This window comes from Chiloscyllium plagiosum, chromosome 7 (assembly GCF_004010195.1).
Source record: "Chiloscyllium plagiosum isolate BGI_BamShark_2017 chromosome 7, ASM401019v2, whole genome shotgun sequence".
Taxonomy (NCBI): Eukaryota; Metazoa; Chordata; class Chondrichthyes; order Orectolobiformes; family Hemiscylliidae; genus Chiloscyllium; species Chiloscyllium plagiosum.
The window spans coordinates 32255614-32271233 of NC_057716.1; the positions used below are offsets into that span (position 1 = coordinate 32255614).

Consider the following 15620-nt stretch of genomic DNA (forward strand, 5'->3'; position numbering starts at 1 on the left):
GCCTCCCTCTCCCTGCCACTGAGGCCAATAGTATCACAACCCTGACTGCTGATTGACAAATTAAGTCAATTAAAGTAGATGCACTCTTGCACCTTCAAAAATCTTCCATCATCTGAATCTCATCCCAGTGCATGAAGCCAATCCCAAATTCCTGTTAACACTTCACCGCTCAGTTCTGTAGGCGGATACCTTAGGCCCTGACCTAGGACAGATCCCTAATGCTGAGTCCATACCTTCAGTCTTTCCTTGAGCATGGCAACCTCCTCCCTGAGCTCATCCCGATCAATCCTGATGGCATCAGAGTATTCCTTCTGTCTTTCTAACGCCTAAAGGTTCAGTGATAGGAAGCCGATGAGATAAAAGAAGAAAGGAACAATACGAGTAGAAAATTCAAAGAGGAAACAGAACTTGTGCATACAGAATCCTAACAGGAGTAACACAGGTAAGGTTCAGAAGTTGGTTAAATAAAAAATTTAATTTGACTGATAACAGCATACAGGGTCTCATTGTTATCCCTTCATGAGCTTTCAACACCTCCAAGTGACTCAGTTTGACCAATTCTTGCCTCAGTACTTCCAGGTTTGACCAGTAGAGAGGGAAAGAGGCTGCTTGTCTCCAGGAGGAGTTAAGTGTGTGTCGTCGAGAATATCTTACTACAATTGTGCAACCAACATGGTTCAGTGAAAGGAAGATCGAATTTGATAAACTTTTAAGAGTTCTTTGAAAGTGTAATGAGTGTACCCAACAAGCATTGTGTTTGGATTTCCAAAAGACATTTGATAAGGTGCCACAGAAAAGGTTACCAAAGAAGCTAAGTGCTTATAATGCTGGGATTTATCACCGTGGATAGAGAATTGGTGAATTGACAAGAAACAGAGAGTCAGGGAAACTGGGTATTTTCAGGTTGGCAAACTAACTAACGGAGTGCTACAGAGATCACTGCAGGGTCTTCAACTATTTACAATTTATATTAGTGATTTGGCTCAAGGGAGAGAATGTACTGTGGCCAAATCCAACATCCATAGTGTTAACAGCTGAGTGAACTGTGGGTTACTGTGATCCCACACCCTGAGCAATGTTGAAAATCGGGGTCCCCTGAAAACTGAATGTTCCTCGTATTTACTGAGTAGCATGAGATTTTATTTAATAACTACAGCAGGAGTTAAATCTCAAAATTCCAGCAGGGGAAAATAAATGGGAAGAATTATGAGAAACATGGAGGGCATAATGCAAGTGGAACTAGACAACAATTTATCTGCTGCCAAATGTATCTTCTAATTAATGCAATGTGTTTGAAAATAAACAGGTTTAGTTCTTTAGAGAGGATGAAAACCACCCTTCAAAATGGAGGTAAACAAGACGACAATGATACTTGTCCCATGGCCATTGATCAAGAGAGTTCAGACAATTGATTGACACAGTGTTAGCTACCTACCCCTAGAAATATGTTATAATGATAGGTCCTTGGGGCAGAGGGATGTTCTCATCAGTGAGTTCTCAGCAGGCAATCCTCAAATAAGCTGTTTTCAGGTAGATGATGTACCAGAAGAAGAGAAGGAAGACCTAGGAAAGAGTTCCCTAACACTTGGACTAAATCGCAGAATGCTGCCCCCAAAATCTCAACGAGGGCACACATTCTGTGCCAACAGCTTGTGTGTTCTCTGGCATCAGTGAACTATTTCCAATTGACATGGTTGTATATCTATTTACCGAATTAAATAATGTGGATGGAGACCAGTGCTTGGAGGCAGCATGGCCTTGTGTTCTGAAGCCTGACGGGCTCAGACTCATGTTGGAAAAGGACTATAAGCACTTTAACTTGAGTACTTTATAGACACTTTTTATTCTCATTCTGGAGTTTCAACTCTATTTCCAAGCTAATCTGTTTTATTACTATTTCAATTCTGCAACAACACTTAAAATATCTGTATCTAGGTACCATGTACCTTAGATGGCACCGAGCGCCGATTACAAACTTTTCACTGGGCTCATTCAAGTGCACATGATAATAAAGGCTATTCATTCATTCTTATATCAACTGTTGCTTCCTAAACTCAATAAATTATCAGAAAATTGGTTCAAGGCATCAATTGCCTATATGAGGTAGCTGAGATTGCAATTTCCCTAAAATTAACACTGTTAACAACTGAGTGAACAATGGGTGTCTAATCCCACATGCTGAGCATTAAGAACAGAGTGTACAGTGGGCGACTGCAAATTCAAACTCAGAATGCTCAGGCTTTCCTACCCCAATTTTCTTGTCCTTCCATTCCACCGTCTCCTGGAGGTCAGAGATCTCTTGAGTGGAGGAAATCAGCTTCTGGTTCAACCCTTTGATCTCCTAACACCAGTCCCGATCCAAGGAAGATGAAGGGTGGCAAAGGGGATAAAGCAAGAGAGGGAGAAAGAGAACAAGTAAAAGGAAACTGGAAAGAGCAAAGATTAGTAAAAGTAGCATTAAAAAAAGGTAGACAAGAGAAGCCCTTTGTATGCATTTACATTGAAACATTGTCTCAGATCAGTTAAAACATCCTTAGCTATTGCATATAATTCAGCATAATCTTTGTATGGCAGGAATATAATGATGAAGTCCACCTTCTAAACCTTACTATAATACACTGACCTGACCTTAGGTTGGGTGAATAGATGTGGAATAACAATTGATTCCAGTACCTTTGGGGCCGAGTCTAGACTGTGTTGCACTCAGTGGCCCAAACAGGCTGTCGATGCTCATGTGGCAAGAACGACTTTTCAGGTAAACATGAATCAGTGCAGTTGTTTAATCTGGAGAGGATAAGACTGGGGACACTGACATGGCGAGTGTGGTGGTAGCCTGGGAAAAGTCAGACTGAGGTGGTGTAAATCAAGCCTTTCAAGTCCGGTCACTGAGTCAGCATTTCGTCTAGCTGGTGCTCTGAGGGCTTATTAGCCATGCATATCTCCAAGCAAACAGCCTTCATCTTTCAACCTGATGCCATTAGATGATCTCGGCCCGTCCTTGCACAATTCACAATCTTTCTAACAAACATTGAGTAACCACTAATAACATCCCTTCCATTAACCATGAGCAAGCAGTTTACAAAGGAAGATTGATGGACCCAAAAGGTTGGCTTTGGAAACGCAGTGGCTCTTTTCCACATCACAGGCCTCAAAGAGGTGATATCCTTTGGCCCTGACAACACCCAACATCTTATTGCCGAATGGGCGTGCATGGTTAATCATATGACATGAACAATAGCATTACACTTACCGTTAACATCTCTTCCCTCTCTTTAAGAGTCTCCTTCATTGTCTCAAATTGATGCTGCAGGATGCTGTAGGCATGTTTCTGTCTGTCCAATTCCTAGCAACAGAGAGTCAGAGATTTAAATTCCAACTCCCAGGTAGTCAAACGATGCACTATCTACAATACAGGTTGCATCTTTGTCCAGGGCCTTCTAGATGGCGGTGGTAGTGGGATTGTAAGGTGCCACGTAAGGATTTCAATGCAGTGCATCTTGTAGATAGCAAACACTGCTGCTACTGAGCAGGTTTGTTGGAGTGATTGCATGTTTGTGGATGTTGGGCCAATCAAGCATCCTGGATGGTGTCAAGCTTCTTGAGTGTTAATTGAGCTGCATTCATCCAGGCAAGTGGACAGTATTCCATCGATTCCTGCCTTTGGCTTGTGGACAAACTTTGGAGAGTCAGGAGAGGAATTACTCACTAGGGAGGCAAAGTGAGGAAGGCTAATATTTCTAGCCTCTGACCTGCTCTCGTAGCCACTCTATTTCTGTGACTAGCCCAGTTCAGTCAGTGTTCAGTGGTGACTCAATTGATGTTAATCTGTGATGGTAACACCATTGAAATCAAGGGGCAGTGGTTACACTGTCTCCTTATGGAGATGGTCAGTGTCTGGCCTTGTGTTATTTGCCATTTTTCAGCTCAAGCCTGAATATTGTCCAGCTGTTGCTACATTTGAACATGGATTCAGTCACTAAGGAGTTGCAGATGGTGCTGAACATTTTTCAGCCATCAGCAAACATCTTCAATTCTGAATATATGTTGGAGGGCAAGTCATTGATGAAGCAGCTGAAGATGGTTGGGCCTAGGACACTATCCTGAGGAACTCCAGCAATGGAAAGATTAGATTAGATTAGATTCCCTACAGAGTGGAAACAGGCCCTTAGCCCAATAAGTCCACACCGACCATCTGAAGAATAACCCACCCAGACCTATTTCCCTCTGACTAATGCAGCTAACACTATGGGCAATTTAGCATGGCCAATTCACCTGACCTGCACATCTTTGGACTGTGAGAGGAAACTGGAGCACCTGGAGGAAACCCACGCAGACATGGGGAGAACGTGCAAACTCCACACAGACAGTCACCCAAGGCTGGAATCGAACCTGGGACCCTGGTGCTGCGAGGCAGCAGTGCTAACCACTGAGCCACAGTTGTGAAACTTGAAAGGGTTCAGAAAAGATTTACAAGGGTGTTGCCAGGGTTGGAGGATTTGAGTTATAGGGAGAGGCTGAATAGGCTGGGGCTGTTTTCCCTGGAGCGTCGGAGGCTGAGGGGTGACCTTATAGAGGTTTATAAAATCATGAGGGGCATGGATAAGATAAATAGACAAAGTCTCTTCCCTGGGGTGGGGGAGTCCAGAACTAGAGGGCACAGGTTTAGAGTGAGAGGGGAAAACATAAAAGAGATTTAAGGGGCAACGTTTTCACGCAGAGGGTGGTGCGTGTATGGAATGAGCTGCCAGTGGAAGTGATGGAGGCTGGTACAATTGCAACATTTAAAAGGCATCTAGATGGGTATATGAACAGGAAAGGTTTGGAGGGATATGGGCCGGGTGCTGGCAAGTGGGACTAGATTGGGTTGGTGGGCCGGGTGCTGGCAAGTGGGACTAGATTGGGTTGGGGTATCTGTTGGCATGGACAAGTTGGACCAAAGGGTCTGTTTCCATGCTGTACATCTCTATGACTATATCATGGAACAGAGGTGACTTACCTCCAATAAACACAGCCATCTTTCTTCAGAATGTGCTATAATGTGAACTTTGCAGCACCCCCATGCACAACACTGGGGATGATAAATGTCTAACCAGCAGAAAAAAACATGACCATGAAGTCTAACAAGCATCACCTGCTCTCAGTCAACTCTGGAGTTGTTCCGTTTAACTCTTAAAGTGTTTGAATTGAGATCACTTCTCATTCTTTTCAATCTGTCTAATCTTTCTTCAGAGGACAATTCACCCAAGGGCAACTCAGGATGGACAATAAATGCTGGCCAGCCAGCGACGCCCACACCCCACAAATGGATAAAACAAAATGCCACCAACTCAGGAATTAGTCTGCTACTCACTTAGTTCAAACTGCAGATTGCCATCAGTTAAATGTTAAACCCTCTGAGGCAGTTCAAAGTAGGTGCTACTTTACCAAGGCAGCTACTAATTACACTAACCCAGGGAACTCAGAGAATGGTTAAAAACTAAAGTCCTGTAGGTGAAACTGTGAAATTTCTTCATCCAGCATGTGCCCAGGAAACCATCATTACTGACACTGTTAGAACCTAGCAAAATATTTGATTATAAAGGAAATTAAACTAAGAAAATAAAGAAACTGATGTCTCCTTAGTAAAACAATCTGATTAACTGTAGTATCTAGTGACTAGTATCTAACCACTTAAATCTGGAGATTTCTTTCTTCTCCAACATCTGCTTTAAAATATCCTATATCCATCCTAAGCCTTTTTTCACTTGCAACTTTTGTAGAATGTACATTGTCCATGTAATGTTCCTTTGGTCCCTGTTACATATCTTGCCCTAATCTTAGACAAAGGGATCTCCATGTCAACAGTGTCAAGAAGCACCTGTTTCAGTGGCTCATGTGCACTTCATCATTCCTAATAATTTCCTCCTCCTCCAATCCACATGGCACCATACCCCCATCTGTCGCTGCCTCAAGCCAAGGGGTGACATTTCCAATTTTCTCCCACAAGGAGTATCACAAATCCTCCTGTATTGCAAAATCAATCACCATGATTTACATACAAAGCGCCACTAAAAATGATTAACATCTTATTATTGGGATCACCCAAGCTGAGAACTTCAGTATACACTCCCCAGGACCTTATCATTAAGTCTATAAGTCCTGTTCTGATTGAGATTACTTCTCATATTCTTCACAATTAGTACATGCATCAGGCTGTATTTCTTGAGTTATACGTACTACCTGTCTGTCCAAATTATAGAATTCATGGAAATGCAAAGTATATGGTGTTTTATCACCAAATTCATCTCCCAAGTTCTCAAGAGTTCAGGAATTCATAAGTCACATCCATTATTTATGAAGAGTTCACCTTTATAGTCTGATTCCCATGTTGTATGTTGAAAGTTTTCTCATCATGTCCATTAACTTTTCCAAATGCTTTATATTTCCTGTGTTCTCTCTAACAGAGAGATAGTGATGTAATGGCAGAATAATTACCTTGAATGTAAGGCCCTGTCTACTCACTGTGAGAGTTTAGTCTGCTGCCACTGGTTCAGATTACCCTTGAAACCCAACACTAGCCCCACTCACCTTAGTCTTCTCCTCATGCATCCTGTGTGTCTCTGCTAACTGTTCCTCCAGCTCCAGCAAACTTTCCCTTAGCGTGTCTACCTGGTACATGAGGTTGGTTTTCTCATTGTCCAGCTGTGCATTCGATACCATTGCCTTTTTGTACTTCTCTTCTACTTCGGCCAGCGAGTCCTAGATCAGAAGAAAGGCAATCATAGGAACACAAACACTGACATTGCAAGACCAAAATTGAATAGACTAACACAACAGGTAGGAAGAGGCTGAATCCGTCTGCAGCCAAGACAGAGTCTACCCCAAACAAAATTCCCAGCCTTTAGTCCCAGGAAATGTTAACCTGGCCATTTGGGATTTGAATTGGGCAGAGTTTGACCAATCGACCAGGCCTCCATGCCGATGCGTGATCCACTTCACCTGCAGCAAGGACATTTGTGCATCAATACTCACCCCTTCCACATCCCTTCAGTTGATAGTTTCCAACTCCTCACAATCCCTCAGTTCATAATTTTACCTCTGATTCCTTGGTTGGTAGATTCCACACAGCTCCCTGCAAGCTTTGAAAGAAAGAGTCCAACAGTCCCCCCAACCTCCAATCCCTCCACTGGTGGATTCCCCACCCAACTCCTCAGTTCATATTTTCTACCTAGTGCCCCAGTTCTAATCCAGCTCAGCCAACCCAATTGTCAGATTGTCCAACCTCACAGTATTACTATGGACACTGTGTAATATATAATTTTAATATCACTTACTGTAAGTTTGAATTGTCGAGTCAGTAATATGTGGGATTTCTGTGAATCTGAAGTTAATTCATTTGTATTATTTTTATAGCCACCATGATTTATTTTAAAACAGTTTCTTGAGGCCTAGCTTTTTGTGCACAACATTTTGTTTACCTTAGACTATTTTGTGAGCCTCCTCAAGGTAAATAATGGAGCCCAAAGTATTTGGGGATTTGTAGAATTTGATTTTTATAAGCTTAAGGTAAACACCCATAGCTCAGAGGGAGAGATTTTGTTTTGACTTTTACTTTGAGATTTGAGTAGTCCTGTGAAGACCTAGGATGAAGACATATTAAGTGATTTAAACGTACAGAGGTGTTAGACCATAAGATAAGGTCTAGGCCTTTCACCCCTCAAGCTTGCTGTTCCATTCAATAGAATCATGGCTAATCTGACATTCTTTATGTCCACTTTCCTGCCCTTTCCCCATACCTCTTGATTCCTCTACTGATCAAGAATCTACCTATCTATCTCAGCCTTAAATATACGCAATGAATCTACCCCACAGCTTTCTGTGGCAAGGAGTTCCAAAGACTCATAATTCAGAAATGAAATCCTCCACATCTCAGTCTCAAATTGGCATCCCTTTATTCTGACACTATACTCTCTGGTCCTAGACTCATGGGAGCATGAGGAGAAACATCATCTCAACATCTACTCTGTAAAACCCCTTAACAGTTCTATATCACTTCTCATACTTCTAAATACCAGTAAGTAGAGTCCCAACTTGTTCAATCTTTGCTCATAAGACAGTCTGTCAATACAAGGGATCATCTTAGTGAACCTTCTCTGAACTGCCTCCGATGAAATAATATCTTTCCTGCTCACATAACTCCAGATGTGGTCTCACCAGCAATTTGTATACTTGGAGCAATGTTTTCTTATCCATATACTTCAACCCCCTTGAAATAAGGGCCAACATTCCGTTCACATTCCTGATTACCTGATGGACATACATCCCAGCTTTCTGTGTTTCTTTATTCCCATCCTGCCCATCTGCCAATTTTCTATCCATGCTAATATTATGCCTTCCCCGGACTTTTATGATTTAATCTTTTGTGAGGTAATTCGGTGAATGCCTCCTAGAAGTCCAAATGCAACACGTCTACTTGTTCAGCTCTATCCACTCAGGTTGAGATTTCTTCAAAAACCTCTATTAAATTACTCGGACACAATTTCTCTTTCATGAAGCCACGCCACCTCTGCTTGATTAGATTATGAGTTTCCAAATGTGCTATTACTTTCATAATAATTGATTCCAACATTAGAGACAGGAACACTGGTGTGAGATATGCACTACAGGTTTAACATGTTTTTGAATATGTGTTATAAGTAGATAATTTAGTTTTTTGTATTTTATTGTTATTGCATGTTTATGTTTCTGCGAGTGGCCATTTTGATAAAACTAAAACAAATCAAAGTATGATCTATCAAGCCAGATTTCAAACTGGGATCTGACTTGCTCAGAAATAATACCATTTGGAATCATAATAGTATGCAGGGCGAACTAAGGGGTAGTTAGACTGTTACACAGATGGTGCAAGTAGAAATAATTTCAGTACAGGCCATGGAAGAAGAAATTCCAATCTGGAAGTAGACCCTTCACCAAAAATTCTGCTTGGCATCGGCAGAAAGAAAAGAATAGTGTTGCAGTTCCGAAGTTTTTTATTCATTCAGGGAATGTGGGTGTCGCTGGTTGGGCCAGCCCTTGAGATGGTGGTAGTGATCTACCAGCTTGAACTGCTGCAGTCCATTGGCAAGAATGCATCCTCAAAGTCATTAAAAAGGTCATTCCAGGAATTTGATCCAGCAAAGAAATTATGAAATATTTCCAAGTCAGAATCTTAACTTCTAGATTGGTTAGTTACTGAGAGTTTGGAAAGTACTATTTAAGAAGCCTTGGTAAACTCTGTCATGTATTCAGTAGATAGTACACATTGCTACTGATCTGTACCAGTGATGGAGTAAGTAAATCTTTGTGTATGTGGTGCCAGCCAAGTGGTCTATTTTGCCCTGGATGGTGTCAAGTTTCTTGAGTATTGCTAGAGCTGCACTCATCCAGGCAACTTGAAATATTGCATTTTTCGGTTCTCCTGCTTCTTTTAATGCTGCCTGACCTGCTGTGCTTTTCCAGCACCATACTCTCGACTCTGATCTCCAGCATCTGCAGTCCTCACTTTCTGCAAGTATTCCATATAATCCTGACTCGTTGATGGTGGACAGCTTTGGGGAGTCAGATAGTGAGTTCGTTGTCACCAATCACTTGCTAACAAGTGTGATTGTCCACCTAGGAAATTCCGTGCCCCTGGTCATGGGTTCTGTGGGTCATGGGTTTGGTTGATGAGACCAAATCCAGAGCTGCTTCTCTGACCACACATTTGGCAGGTGTTTCCAGGGCGTGGAATTGGTCCTTAGTCTCGAGATCACTGGCATTCCTTTCTCTGGTTCCTTTTCCATCTTTCCTCTTGCCAACAGGTGTTCTCACACAATCGTATTCCTTCGTACAGGCATTTCCTCCAAGTCAGTTTCTTCTGGTCGAGGGTGTCCCATGTAGTGACATCTATGTTGCATTTCTTGAGTGAAGTCTTTAGGGAGCCTTTGAAAGTTTGTCCTCCTCTCATTCGAGTTCCCTCCTTGAGGTGGATGAAGAAGATTTGCTTTGGTAATCAGAACTCAGGCATCCTAAACAGAATTCGGAGATGCCGGTGTTGGACTGGGGTGTACAAAGTTAAAAATCACACAACACCAGGTTATAGTCCAACAGGTTTGTCCAAGCTAGTGTGCTTCCAATTAAACCTGTTGGACTATAACCTGGTGTTGTGTGATTTTTAACATCCTAAACAGAGTTAGTTTAAGATGCTGGCCCTGATCTTGGTGCCGTTAACTGCTTCAAGGATGCTGATGTTGTATGTTTGTTTTCCCTGCTGTTGTGGAGAATCTATCTTAAACAATGTTGATGGTACTCCTCCTGGGTCTTGAAGTGATACCTGTATGTAGTCCAAGTTTCATAGCCACATAGAAGAGTCAGAAGGATGACTGCTTTGTACAGAAGGATCTTGGTATCACAGCATGGATGTCACAGTCATCCTTAGGTATTCGAAGGTGGCGCTCACACGTGGTGACTTATTTTCTTCAGGATTCCAAGCCTCTAACCTGTTCTTATAGCCACTCTATTTTTATGGCTTGTACAGTTCAAATTCTCTTCAATGATAATCCCCAGGATGTTGATAACAGATGATTCAGCGATCATGACACCTTCCATCACTTTACTGATGATCAGGAGTAGACTGATGAGGCAGTAATTAGCCAGTTTTGATTTCTTATGCTTTTCTGTGTGTAGGACATACCCGGACCTGTGTTGTAGTGGAAAACTTTGAGACTGTAATACACCTGAAAATGTGTTGCTGGAAAAGCGCAGCAGGTCAGGCAGCATCCAAGGAACAGGAGAATCAACGTTTCGGGCATAAGCCCTTCTTCAGGAATGAGGAAAGTGTGTCCAGCAGGCTAAGATAAAAGGTAGGGAGGAGGGACTTTGGAAATGCGATAGGTGGAGGGAGGTCAAGGTGAGGGTGATAGGCCGGAGTGGGGTGGGGGCGGAGAGGTCAGGAAGATGACTGCAGGTTAGGAAGGCGGTGCTGAGTTCGAGGGATTTGACTGAGACAAGGTGGGGGGAGGGGAAATGAAGAAACTGGAGAAATCTGAGTTCAATACACCTGTAATACACCTACAACATGGGTCATTGTTTTCAGTAAGAAAGCTACACATTGCACATGTTCAGGGTTCCACTCTCAGCTCTGCATGTTTTCACTCATCAGAAACAAGTACAACTTTGGAAGGAAGAGACTGTAATTGGCTGAGAGGGGGAAAATGGAATAATATCAGTCATGGAGTCGCAGAGACGGTGTAGGGGACAAGATTACAGAACAGTTGTGGAGCCTGTCACAGTCAAACCAGGACGTCTGATGGCTGGCCAACAAGGCAATCAAAATACAAGATGGCTTCAAGAGGCTAGTCAACCAGGATTCATTGTGAAATAATCAGGATGATTGGAGAATGTGAATGTGTGGGAGAGGGAGGGAATGTTGAAACAATGGGAGAAAATGCAAGCAGAGGAACTGAAAGCAAGAGAGAAGAGAGAAAAAACAAAGAATTATAAAACATGTTTCCAGGTGAAGACTGGTGAGAACACTGGAAGAACTAGTTTAAGTTTAGCTTCTGCCAGAGTAACTAAAACCTTGAATAGGTTCAGTGCAATCCATGCTGTTAATAACAGACGCGTCAGGGGGAAATATGGGCCCCTGCTGGTTAATACCAAGATGATGCACAGGCAGCTCAGGCAAGGTCACTAGGGGGAGAAATTCACACTCATTCCCAAACTGGATACCTTCAACTCCTTCAGCCCTTCCATGTATTTTCCTTCTACATCCTGTATCTGATCCTTTAGCTCAAAGATTTCCTGGGAGAGAATCAAACAGCAATGTGAAATGAAAGAAAGAGGGAGGAAGGGAATGATATACAGAGAAACAGAGACAGAAATAAAGAAACAGGGAGATAAATGACAGAAAAGAAAAAAAGCGAGGAAGGTGAAGAAAAATATTTAGTCAGAAAGAGAAACTGAGCCATTAAAAAGAGTGGAAAGATGATAAGATAGAAAAGGTGATGTTAGACAGAGCTAGTGACAGAGGCAGACCCATAGTCAGTGATAGAGAGAGACTTTTTTTATTGTTAGTTATTCATGTGATGTGACCATCACTGGTCAAGCCAGTAGTGGTTTCCCATCCCTAGTTGCTCTTGAACTGAGTTCCATACTAGGTCATTTCAGAGGGCAGTTAAGAATAAATCACACTGCTGTGGGTTTGGAGCTTTATGTAGACCAAACTAGGTAAGGACAGCAGATTATAAGCTCAGTTTTTACAACCATTGATGAGTGGGTCATCATTCAACCTTTTCTTTTTAAATTCCCGATTGTTTCTTTGAATTCAAATTACAGCACCTGCCATGGTGAATTCTAAACCAAGATTCCTGGGACATTACCTGGGTTTCTGGATTTTAATCCAAAAACAATTCCAGTCTGCCATTATCTCCCCCACAGAGTAACAGACAGAAACATACCAATACAGTCATGATTTGGAGGTGCAGGTATTGGACTGGGGTGTACAAAGTTAAAAATCACACAACACCAGGTTATAGTCCAACAGGTGGTTGTGGAATATAAGATTGTAAGATACAGAAAAGTCTCTCATCTTTTAGAATGACCATGTTGGTTTCAGTTCTTTCATATGTAAGAGACTTAACAGACCACCCAGGTCTTTTTCAATATATAATTTCAGTTACATCACACTGTAAATTTTTGCTATAAATTCTGTGCTGAAAATGTGTTGTTGGAAAAGCGCAGCAGGTCAGGCAGCATCCAGGGAACAGGAGAATCGACGTTTCGGGCATAAGCCCTTCTTCAGGAAGATTTTTTCCCGCTATAAATTCTGTGTCTTACAATCTTATACTCCACAACCACCTGATGATGGAGGAGCTGCACTCCGAAAGCTAGTGCTTCCAAATAAACCTGTTGATCTATAACCTGGTGTTGTGTGATTTTTAACTTTTTACCAACACAGCATAGCACAAAGACAGACCAAAATGGAGCAGAGCAGAGTGGACTGAAGGCATGGGGACGGTTGTTAGACTGGAGATTGATGTGGGCGGTCAGCAGTTTGCCAGCCCAGTTAGATAATGTGTGATAGCCCCTTAATCAGATCAACTGCAATGTAATGTTTATCTATAATCCATTTATCTGACTGTAATGATTTTCCTTTAAAATTTATTTCTTCATTTTTTAACTTTTACTGGTGAATTACTGTAAGGTAATGTAACTTCTTTTTCTTTATTTCTCTTCTTGTACCTAAGATCTGTACTGAGGCACTTTTGTACCTAAGAAGGTGCTGTGAGAGGTGACATTGTAAACTTTTCACTGGACTTCTGTACTTGAGTAAACATGACAATAAATCTAATTCTAAAAAGTGTGACTGGACTGGAGCCAGAATGTGAAGAGAACTGTGATTGCATCAGAGCTTCCGGGGAACCAGAACTGAGGTATAGTGTGAGGGGTCTGGACTTTGCCAGAATATGAGGACTAGGACCAAGCCAGAGCAGGAAGAGTTAAACAAATATAGAATGTAAGCTGGAGATAGGAAAAGAGATACGTGAAGAGAGGAATTGAGGAAGAGATGGAAGGAGACAAAAATCTGAAAACCCAATGGGAGTGAGACAAAAAAAAAAAGATGTTGGGAGTCACAGAGTGAGGCAAAAAGAGAAGAGAGGTGGTTAGAATCAGACCGATACAAAACACAGAAAAATCAAGAGAGGGAAAGACAACAAGGCTTCATGGGTAAGAAGACAGAGTCGGGGGCTAAGGAGGAGCAGACAATCAAACTAAATCTGGGGAAAATGAAGACAGAGGGAATAGAGAGAGACGAACAAGCAGACACAGACATAAAGTAAGAGACAGAAATAGAGAAACACTGAAAGAGACAGCCCTGTGAGGAAATCAGAATGGTGCAAGATAAATTTTACCCACACACATCTCTTGTCCAAGCTCCATGAGCAATGTGAGTAGACAAAAACTCAACTTTACTAGCCTGGTATGTGAAATGTCCACATTAGGATCACAATCTTTGAAATTACATCGCCTCATACCTTGATCTCTCGAATTGATCCTTCAGTGTCCATTGAGGTGGTGGTCTCTCCACTGCCTCTCCTTGATGAAGTGCCTCCCAAGGAGGCAAGGGTAGCAGCAGAGAGGCTTGAAGCTGCCCGGGAACTCTGAAACAGAAAATATGCTAATCAGCCACAAAGCGATCATGGCTATGGTTGGACACTGAGTCCATGTCCATTAGAGTTTTGAAAAATCTGAGACAATTTAATTGAAACACACAAGATTCTGAGGGGACTTTGCTAAGTTTGATATTGAAAGGATGTGTCCCAGTATATGTGAGACTAAGGTGAAAATGAGGAGAAATCTTTTCTGCACGCGGACCATAATTTGTGGAACTCTCTTCCCCAGAGAATGTTGTGGATGAAAATCACCGAATATTTCTTTAAAGCAAAAATAGATAGAATCTTGACTAACAAGAGAGTCAAAAGGTTATCGGGTAGGCGGGAAGGTAGGTTGAGGGCTAAATCAGATCATCCAGTGTTTAGCAATGTTGCATCACAGCGTCAGGGACCTGGGTTCGATTCCAGCCTGTATACATGTTCACCCCATGTCAATGTGGGATTCTGTTGGGTGCTCTGATTTCCTCCCACCATCCAAGGATATGCAGCTTAGGTGGATTGGCCTAGCTAACCTGTCCACTGTGATTAGGGATGTGCAGGGTAGGTGGCTTAGCCATGGTAAACGAGGCATTATGGGGAAAGGGTAGAGGAGCAGATCTGGGCAGGATGTTCCCAGGGCCTTTCCTCGGCTTGTTAACATTCACTGCCAACCCACCCAGATCTTGTGGCTCCTGAACTTTGGTTTTCAGCAACTATCGACAACATGCACAGGAACAATTGGAGAGGCCCAACCAGAATCAATCTATTGGGATAGCAAATCAATGTTGAATATAATATGTAGGCACAATGTACATTAAAGATGGAAGCTGGAGATAAATGGTCATTCATAACCCGTGATCATCACTCACTGTCTCTATCCCTGCACTTAATCAGCCATTCTAACCACAGTGGTAGATAAACTATAGGAAGCATAGAACGTAGAACAGTACAACACAGTACAGGCCCTTTGGCCCTCGATGTTGTGCTGACCTTTTATCCTATACTAAGATCAAACTAACCTGCATACCCTTCATTTTACTATCATCCATGTGCCTTTCCAAGAATCTTTTAAATGTCCCTAATGTATTTGACTCTACTACCACTGCTGGCAGTGCATTCCATGTACCCACAACTCTCTGTGTAAAGAACTTACCTCTGACATCTCCCGTAAACCTTCCTCCAATCACCTTAAAATTACACACCATTGTGAGCAAAATTAGGGCGCATGGTATTGGGGGCAAAGTACTAACTTGGATTGAAAGTTGGTTGGCTGATTGGAAACAAATGAATAATAAACGGCTCCATTTCGGAATGGCAGGCAGTGACCAGTGGGGTACCGCAGGGATCAGTACTGGGACCACAGCTTTTTACAATATATGTTAATGATATAGAAGATGGTATTAGTAATAACATTAGCAAATTTGCTGATGATACTAAGCTGGTTGGCAGGGTGAAATGTGATGAGGATGT

The 15620-nt window shown here is 42.2% G+C and overlaps 1 protein-coding gene across 1 annotated transcript in view; it reads right to left on the reverse strand.

The window, feature by feature from the left end:
- Positions 1–215: 215 nt before the first annotated feature.
- LOC122551917 (leucine-rich repeat flightless-interacting protein 2-like) overlaps positions 216–15620 on the reverse strand; it is a 100825-nt gene continuing 85420 nt past the window's right edge. The window contains exons 15-20 of the mRNA XM_043694486.1: positions 14034–14159; positions 11728–11799; positions 6568–6738; positions 3251–3343; positions 2249–2341; positions 216–326 (exon numbers count right to left, since the gene is read on the reverse strand). Coding sequence (XP_043550421.1) covers positions 216–326; positions 2249–2341; positions 3251–3343; positions 6568–6738; positions 11728–11799; positions 14034–14159 — 666 coding nt within the window. The remainder of the gene's footprint in view (positions 327–2248; positions 2342–3250; positions 3344–6567; positions 6739–11727; positions 11800–14033; positions 14160–15620) is intronic.